At 47.9% G+C, this 9404-nt stretch overlaps 1 protein-coding gene across 2 annotated transcripts in view; it reads right to left on the bottom strand.

The window, feature by feature from the left end:
• Positions 1 to 355: 355 nt before the first annotated feature.
• The window catches only part of LOC138378559 (doublesex- and mab-3-related transcription factor C1-like), an 85696-nt gene continuing 76647 nt past the window's right edge, over positions 356 to 9404 (bottom strand). Inside the window, exons 2-7 of one of the 2 annotated variants that reach the window (XM_069463885.1) lie at positions 3950 to 4107; positions 3580 to 3638; positions 3132 to 3268; positions 2233 to 2293; positions 1908 to 2055; positions 356 to 909 (exon numbers count right to left, since the gene is read on the bottom strand). In XM_069463885.1, the coding sequence (XP_069319986.1) occupies positions 797 to 909; positions 1908 to 2055; positions 2233 to 2293; positions 3132 to 3268; positions 3580 to 3638; positions 3950 to 4013 (582 nt within the window). In that variant the 5' untranslated portion in view covers positions 4014 to 4107 and the 3' untranslated portion in view covers positions 356 to 796. Of the gene's footprint in view, positions 910 to 1907; positions 2056 to 2232; positions 2294 to 3131; positions 3269 to 3579; positions 3639 to 3949; positions 4108 to 9404 lie in introns of those variants that run through there. The other variant, XM_069463886.1, reaches the window with a different exon arrangement.

The following is a 9404-nucleotide window of genomic DNA, read 5'->3' as shown; positions in this document are numbered from 1 at the left end:
AGCACCAGCTGCCGCCTTAGGTAGAGCATGCACTGTCACTTTGGCCAGAGCCCATCAGGCCTGCTCTACTCGTTTACATGATCTGCTTGATCCTGTAGGTGTTGCAACTTGTGGCCCTCTGGACGACTGAAAACAGTCCATGCCAGGCAGAGGGTAGGTACTTAATTGCTCAATGAATGAGTATCCTACTCTTTTTCCTCTACCATTTTATTCTCTAGCCATGTTAAGAAGAAATCCCAGTTATTGTGTAGGGTGATTCTCGCTTTGAGACATGAATCGAACAAGTCCGTTAGAGTCAGGATAGTCTATAGTCTTACTGTGTTATACTGTGGTAACAAACAACCCATATATCACAGTGTCTTACAACAACAAGGGTTTATTATTTGTTCACACACACAAACCTAGAGACAAAGTGAAAACATTCTTATGTTTCCACATGCATGGATACGTACATGAGTGCACAGGTATGCCTGCAATCACAAGACAAATAAAAACTCTGGCATATGAATTCCCACAGAACCCCATTTAGAGACTGATCAACTTAGATTGCACGATCCTGCTATGATAGGAGACATAAAAAGGCCCCAGCATCCAAAGCAGTAAGGGATAGAGGTACAAGAACATCCACCCTCAGCCAAGGAATTGCCCCACATAATAAAAAGGGTCTGAAAGCTTATAAAACACCTGAAGGCTTAAAAAAAGAGATGTTAAGCATTTTGGACATTAACCATTTTGCACATTCAGAAACAGGGTACCAAATAGGCAGTGCTCTATTGAGGCCTCCTCCTCTGGGCTCCTAGCTCAAGAGGGAGATGCACCCCAGATGTCCAATAGGCAGCGAGAGGGAGCTGGCTGGCCTGGGGTGGAGAGAGGGGCTGGGAGGCTGGAGTCCTTTATCTCCAGCAGGAGCTGTAGACAGAAAGGAAGGGGCCAGAGCCAGGTCACATCCTTGTCCCCTCCCAGCTCTCCCTTTTTTTGTGTGTCCCACCCAACCAAAGTTTGTCACCTGGACTACTGTACAGACCCTTTCCTCTCCGATTTCCCCATCTTCACGCTTGCCTCCCCCCCTCCCCGATCCCTCTATCACAACCACCACATCTCTTTCTGTCAAGCGCAGGGTCTCTGAAAATGCTCTTCCCTAGCTCTGAAACATTCCCTGGCACCTCACCACCTACACAGTTGCTGGTCTAGCCTCCTAAGCCTGGCCTGCCAGACCTCTGTCATTTGTAGCCTCTCCAGCCTTGTCCCCTTCTATCTCAGCAGTTCCTCCAGGGTTGTTTCTTCACTCACGTACCATGCGCCATCCACCATTTGGGTCCAGGAATGCCTAGCCTTCCCTGTTAGCCTCCCCAGGTGTTTATCCCTCCTCACACCTCCTCCATCATTGAGATTTGGCCAGAAAACACAGCTTGCTTGCCAAGGCATCCAGGCTCCACATTTAGACTGGAAGCTTCCTGCAGGCAGGGACCAGACCTCCTTCCAGACCAGACCCTTACCACCTCTGTATGTCCTCCTCAAACTGCAGTAGACCGCAGGGGTCTGGGTAGAGAGCCCTGGGCTGGGAGTCAGGAGACCTGGTTCCTCCACTGGAGATGCTGCATGCTCTAAGGCAAGTCCCTGCCACTCTCGGGACTTCAGTTTCCTTGTTTCTTGACATCAGGGCACCGGACATTTGCTGTTCAGCACAAAGCTCAATAAGCTGCAGATTCACTGAACAGCCCTCAACTGCCATTTCAAGAGTCGGACTGAGGAGCTTGGGTGCCTGGCCCCAAGGAAGTTCAACCTACCGACCCTGATTTCCCAGTTAGAACCTGCTTACCACGAGGCACCCTCCCCCCCCCCCCCCCCCCCGCCACCCTGTTCCCAATTATCCCCACCCCATGTTCTCCTTCCAAGGAGCAGGCTACCTGGTGGGCCGCAGGGCTGGTGCAGGGAGATGGAGTCCGAAGGGGCCTGGGAAGAGTCTCTCAGAGTCAGCAGAGCCTCAGCAGCCTCCAGCTTCCGCTGCCACTCTAAGGAGGCAGAAACCGCAGCCTGGTCCGAGGCTTTGGGGGCCTGCAAAGGAAAGGGCGTGAGAGAATGGGCACTGGAAGCCATACCTCCTCCCAGTGTGACAAGTGCCCCTTCAGCCCCCAGTTCCCTCGAGCCCCCCGCCCCCCAAGGCCTTCTGCTCTTCCCATCCACTAAGCTCCGCCCCTCCCAGGGTTCCGGACCCCACTACTTTCCCAGGACCTGTGGCTGGAGTAGAAGAGGGTCAAGGGTGGCACAGGGCTGGAGGATCAGAGTTGAGCATCTAGAAACAAGGAGAGGAGAGGCCAGGGGATTAAAATCCTCTGACAGACACATACTACCGGTAGACAGAGAGGGGGGGCAGGATTTTGCAATAGCTGGATGTGGAAATCCCAATGCCTGCTGGACCATTAGTCGTTGTAGTTGGGGCAAGTCCCTTCTCCTGCTTGGCCTGTTTTCCTTTCCATACCTCTTATTTCTATATCTTTCCCGAGACACTTATTCCTGCCAGCGTTTTCCTCCCAGGGCAAAGATGAAGATTATGGGAAGCCACAGGTGTCTGTGTTTTAATCTGCAAAGCACCTGGAGAGATGTGATTACTGTCCCTGTTCAGGGACTGGTTCTCACCTCCATATTGCCCAATCCCCATGAGTCTTGAAGGACAAGTCTGGCTCATCTCCAGGAAGCTTTCTCTAATGGCCTCTGGACTTTCCCCTGGGCCTCTGTGGCCTTCACCATCATGGCCTCCACTTGTCAGCAGGACCTTCTATCCCGTCCATCTGCTTCATGTGGAGTAACAACCCTCATTTGTTGGAGGCCTACTATGTGGCAGGCCTGTGTCAGTCCTCTTTTCAGTGCTATAGGTATAGAATATTGTCCCCAGTACACCCATAAGGAAACGGAGGTTCAGACACGTAAAGTCACTTGTCCAAAGTCTCACAAATAGGAAATGGCAAAACTGGGAGAGCCCTGTCCTTGCCCGTTAGTCTTAGATGCTGCCTTCTCCTTCCCTTTTTCCTCCTCCTACTCCTCCCCTTTTTCCTCCTCCTGTCTCCCATGGCACCAAGCACAAGGTTGGGCACACAAGACACAGCCAGTTCCATGGTCTTCACTCCACTCACGTGCTGGGCAGGGCAGGGGGCCCGTGGGGCTCCCCGGAAAGAGAAACCGTCAGTTGCTGCTCCAAGGTCGCTGGAGTGCAGGGCAGAGACAAAGGTTCTGGGGGCTTGTCAAGCAGCAGAGCCCCTGGGGAGCTCTCCTGCAGAGGCAGAGAACATGGATTGGAGTCAGGTACCAGGCCAGCCATGGAAAGAGAAGGCGTGGGCATGTTCTGGGATGAGGATAGGACCCCAGAACGTCAGAGCTCTGAAGACCTTGAAGACCAGCCAGTCTTACCTTTCATTTTGCAACTGGGGAAATTGAGGCCCAGGGGGAAGTGACTTTTCCCAAGGTCACAAGGCAAGTTGGTGGTAGGGTCGCAGATGGAACCCATGTCTTTGGGGCACAGAGAAAGGGGTCTGGGCAGTGGCTGGGTGGGAGCCTCCCCCGCTGGCCATGGACTCTCCTTACCTCCTCGGGGGTTGTGCGGATGTGGGCCTCAGGCTGCAGCACGTTGCTCTCCTTCCCAGCTGTGAAAGACCAGGGACAGCTTTGCTGGGCCTTTCCTTCCCCCGTCCCTCCCGCAGGCCCCACCCCACTTTACCCACCCCTAGTCTCAGGTCTCACCTCACGGTGAGGTGCACCTTTTCGAACCCCCAGGTCTCTCCTTCTGACAAACACTTGGTAGATAACATTGGTGACGTTTTATACTTGGGCAAGGTAAGGTCCAGGGAGTAACTTGCCCCAGGCCACACCGAACTTTGGTGACAGGACTGGTGACAGAACTACTCATGCTTCCTCCACCCAAACTCAGGCTGCCTCCCTGGCCAGAGACACTCACTGAGGACTCCTGCTTCCACGGGCAAATTCTTGGCACGGGTGTGAGCTTTGGGAGGGGCAGCCATACTCCTTATCAGTCCTCGAGCCAGGTGCCTCTTTAGCCGAGCCCGCTGCTCCCTCTTCAAGGCACTCACAGCAGGCAAGATCCTGCCGTGCTCCCTAAAGTAGGGGATTGCAGGTCTAAGGTTAGTCACATTTAGAGGAGGCCTGACCCCTCCCCATCTCAGACACCATACTCACGAGAAGAGGGCACAATTGTGACACTTGCAGGCCTGGAAGAGGCAGAAATGCTTGTGGCCCCTGATTTGGGTAGTGATGCCATGGTTGTGGCAGCGGTCACAGCGACCTATAGCTCTTCTGGGGCCAAGTTCAATCCCCCACGGGGCTCCAGTCTCACGCCCCGTGGTGCATTCGGAGTCAGAGGGGCAGCAGGGCACAGCAGGTATTTCTTTGGGTTCCATGGTTCTAGGGTCAGGAGCGGAGGTCAGAATGGCCACATGATCCCCTACCCTCAACGTACTTCCTCTGCCCTTGGAAAACCCTATCTGAGGTGGCTGGATTCTTCTTCTCTATCCTGCTCACTGCTCGAATGAGATTGCCCCCTCCCTTCTTCTCCCATGGCTTTCTCCAACCTTCACCCTGACCGCTTTGCTCAAGTTGCCTCCTTCCCAGGAAGCCCCACTCATGCATAGGCTCCTCCCAAGAAACTCTCAGCATCATGGGTCCCGGACGCGTTCAATCGATTCATTATTCTCCTTGCTTACCTTCACTCCACCACAGACCCCATTTTCAGTCGCACACATGCACTCCCATGCCCCCTTCAACAATTACTACCCCCCCTTCTTATGTGTCATCCTGTACTCTGCCAAACCCAACTATTATTCCTGGTATCCACTTCAACAAATCTCCTCCAAACCTCCCGCATTCATTCACTCCCCACACATGATTTTATGCCCCCTGCGCTCAATTCGATTATTAGTCTCTTCCATGCCCTATATTCAGTTTTCCCCTCACATTCCATTCTGATTTTTTTCTTGTGCCCCACCTTAAGTTTAATTATCCTCTTGCTCCCCGTTTACGCTGATTTCCCTGTTGTACCCCATGAAACCATATTGTCCTCCTGGATCCCTGGCCCTCTTTCAATTATTATTTTCACTCGTCCCGTCATTCATTCCCTTGATGCTTCCTTCAGCAGATAGATATTTGTTGAGCCCCCTGTGGGGTGCCACGCTCTGACCTAGCCAATAGGCAACTCCTCAGTGCAGTAATTTTTCTCCTGGACCGACGCACCCTCTCTGCTTTCACGCAAACCCAGGCATTGCCTCCACAGCCTCCCAACAATCTTCCATATTCCTCTCCACACTTCAAAAATTGTGCTTGAGCATACCCTCTCCCCTCCCGTCACCAACACACACACCCCATCCTGCCACCTCTGAGTGCCTCACTTCCTCAGGAAGCCCAATCCTTCGCTACCTCCCCACCTCTGAATCAAAAGCAGGCACATGAGTCCTGTCCCAGTGGCCAGAGGCCAGTTTCTCAGGGGGGCTGGGGCAAGGGGTCCCTCCAAAAGGGGTTCCGAGAGGGGTAGGGGTGGAATGGGACATCAGGAGCGAGTGGGGGGGGCACCCTGCTGAGGTGGGAGAGAGGGGAAGGGGTTGGAGATCTGGAGAAGGAGGGTGGGAGGAAATAAGAGGCATGGAAAATGAGGATCATATTCCTGATGCCAGCCTGTGGTTATCACAGCCTCCAGCAGGTTGGAATCAATCAGCTGAGACAAGAGGTCTGAGGGAAGACCCAGTTTCAGCTCCCCTTCCCGCCCTTCCGACAAAGGCCAATGAGCTGCATGCAGCACTGCCTTCCACCTCCCACCGCTGGTGCCTGGCGACCAATGAACTTTTAGGTGCCCTGCCGCTCACGCGCTGTGGTCACGCCCCCTTTGCCTCGCTGTCGCTTCTCCTGTTCTGTCTCTTCTCCCAGGGAAGAGATTCACTGGGCCCGCCAGGAGCGCCTGAAGTGAAGTTGAGCTTTAAGCTCCTCAAGGCTTGTTTCCCAAACTAGTCTCCCTTTGGGTGTGAAATATTTTGTGTGCATGCATTTTTAAGTCATGTTCTTGGTATTCTGTAATTTACCTTTTAAAAATTCAGTGTGTGCTGTTAAGATCAATCTGTATTCCTGTGCCAGGGATTCTGGGTTGGGGTGACTTTGCACCCCCAAGGAACATTTGCCAATGTCTGGAGACATTTTCGTCCATATTTGTGTGTCTCTGTTTCTGACCTCCCTGTTATGTTCCATAGATACATTTGTCTATTCCTGAGCCAGTACTACATTGTCTTAAATTTTATAACTTCATAACACATCGTGACGTCTGCTAGGGCAAGTCCCTACATCTTATTCATCATCTCCAAATATATCTTTGCTATTCTTTGCCTTTTGCCCTTCCATGGACATATTAGAGCCTGCAGTGTCAAGTTTCCTGAAAACTCAGTCGTAACAGATTGGAATGCCTTTTTGCTGAATCTATGGATCAGTTAGGGGAGAATTGACTATGTCCCCCTATTCAGCCTTCCTAGTCACCAACTTGGGATGTCTCCATTTATGTGGGTCTTTAACTTTTTAATCGTTCAGCTTAGTTTTTAGTTTTATCTTCTGTACATTCAGATCTTATACATCGTTTACTGTATTTATCCCAAGATACTGTAGAGTGTGGCTCCTCTTGTATTTGATGTCTGTTTAAAATGACAATTTCTATTTGGGTCTAATTCACACAAATGCATTTGACTTTTTAAAAAGTATATTGATCTTAAAGTCCACCACCATGCTAAAGTCTTATTATATCTAAAAATTTGTCTGTAGGCATTCTGGGGTTTTCTGTGAATCTATGAGTAGTAGAAATAGAATCAGACCTCTGGGCTTCTTACTGTGCTGGCTAGCAAAACCAGTACAAGATCTAATAGAGATGGCAAAACTGGACTTCTTTGGGATGTTCCTGATTTTAAATAGAATGCCGCCAGCATTTTCATATTAAAATGGTCTCCCTGTGTTTTCCCTTCCCTTCCCTTCCCTTCCCTTCCCTTCCCTTCCCTTCCCTTCCCTTCCCTTCCTCCCTCCTTCCCTCCCTCCCTCTCTCCCTTCCTTCCTTTCTTCCTTCCTTGCTTCCTTCCTCTCTTTCTTTCCCTTTACCAGATTAAGGAACATATCCTTACATTCCTAATTTCAAAAGTTTGCCTTAAACATTGTGAATAGATGCTGAATTTTCTTTTTTGCCTGCAAGGAAATGATCAGGACTCTATTTTACCTGTGACTACGATGACTGTCAGTTATAGGTTTTTACAAAACCTTTATCAAAGTTTAACTTATAATCAAAAAGGTACAAAAATCATTAATGACTTTTTTAAAAAACACATGCAATTATTAATAGCATCTAGAGCAAGCAACAAAATATATTAGCCACACACAAACCTCTTTCATGCCTCCTTCCACCTATACTTTTTCTAATGTTAAGCCAGTGTTCCTCCCCTGGGATAATGGTAACTTAGCCATGGCATATTATTTGTGTACATTAGAGTGCTGTACAAATGTACACTGGAACATTAGCTTGCATCAGAATCACCCAGAGAGCATGGTGAAACACAGATTGCTGAGCTCCCTATCTGTATTCTCAGATTACAGGATTTGAAGTGGAACCCAGAGTTTGCATTTCTAACAAATTCCCTGATGACGCTGACGCTGCTGGTGGGGGGGAGGGGGGACCACACTTTGAGAACCACTGCACAAGAGAGGATAGCATAAGGAACCCCCGATTATCCATCTGAAACCATTAACCAACCACTCATGGCTGATCTCATTTCATACATATCCTCCCCCCGATTATTTTCAAGCAAATATCAAAAAAGTGCAAAACTTGTATATCTTAATTTATCTTATTTGATTTGTAAATATTTCAGTGTGTAGCTCTGAAATATGAGAAATCCATTTTATTCTCAACTTTTTATTTTGAAAACACACAACGTTGAAGGGGTAATACAAGTGAACAATCTTTTGCCTAGATTCACATTATCCCATTGCTTTATGTCTCAATATTTTTTTCTTGCTTGACCATTCAACAACTCTGAACACTTCACCCAATTACTTCAGCGTGTATCTCCTAAGTACTAGGGTGTCTTCCTATGCAACCAGAGTACCATTACCGCATTGAATAAATTTAACAATGATACGGCAATATTATCTACGTCCATATACAGTCCATATTTAAATCTCGCCAATTGTCCCAATACTATCCTTTTGAGAGATTTCTTGGGGCATAAACAATCCAATCAACTATCAAACGTTGCATACAGTTGTCATGTCTCTTTAGTGGCCTCTAATCATGAACAGTCCCCCAAACAATTTTTTAAATCTTCCATGACAATGACATTTTTCCAGAGCCTAGGCCTATTGTCCGGTACAGTATCCCACAATATGGGTTTCCCTGATCTTTGCCTCTTGTTTAGATTTATGTTTAACTTTTGGTGTAAGAATATTAAGTAGGTGATGAGGAGTTCACATTATACCACATCTGGAGGCTCCTAAGGCCAGTTTGTCTAGTTATCGGTGATGCTATTGGTATTAATCAGTTTAATCACTTATTTAAGGTGTTTGTCAGACAGATTGCTCCATTGTGAAGGTATCTTTGTCCATTTGCAATTAATAAGTAGTCTGTGGCATGATATTTGGATATTCTGCTCTCCAACCAAATTTCGTCTCTTGGCTTTAATATCCATTCAGGGCTTTTGCCCGATTTGATTATTATTTTGTTGGCTTAAAAATGGTGATTTTCTAATTCTATCATCCATTTCTGCTTTTGTCGGCGGGCACTTTGCTGTAAAAAAAGAGCATCTCATTCCACTCCCGCCTCCACATTGTTGTTGTTTTTCATGTTGTATTTGCTGCAGCAGAACAGAAAAAGCTGTTTATTTGTTTTTTGAAAGAAATATAAAGAGAATAAAGTGAACAATAGTAAGCTAAATGTAAACAAATACATGATGAGTTTGGTAAGAACTTCCCCTCTAACAGTCCAAACAGATTGACAAAATCAGTTGCCTGAGATTAGAATTAACTGGCCAGCAACAACAAAGAAGCGGTTTTTGATAATTACTAAGAGGATCTGAGGTTGTTAATTTGGCCAGCTACAAAATGGCTTCGATCTTATACACACACACACACACACACACACACACCCCACCCCACCCCCACACGCACATTTTAGACGGAGACATGGTAAAAAGGAATTGTTATTTCAATTACAGAATGTATGTTAGACAATGGTGAGGCCATACATAATATTTTACAAAAAGCAGAAGACCTTCAACTAGGTCACCAAGCAAATGCCCCTATAATACAAGGCCTTCCTAACAATATGGAAGAATAATTGATTCAAAATCTGAAAAACCTCAACTCCCTTATTTTTAGCATTACAT

The sequence above is a fragment of the Eulemur rufifrons genome, chromosome 30 (assembly GCF_041146395.1).
Source record: "Eulemur rufifrons isolate Redbay chromosome 30, OSU_ERuf_1, whole genome shotgun sequence".
NCBI lineage: Eukaryota > Metazoa > Chordata > Mammalia > Primates > Lemuridae > Eulemur > Eulemur rufifrons.
The sequence above is the reverse complement of the archived record's forward strand: the minus strand, read 5'-3'. Positions and strand labels throughout refer to the sequence as shown.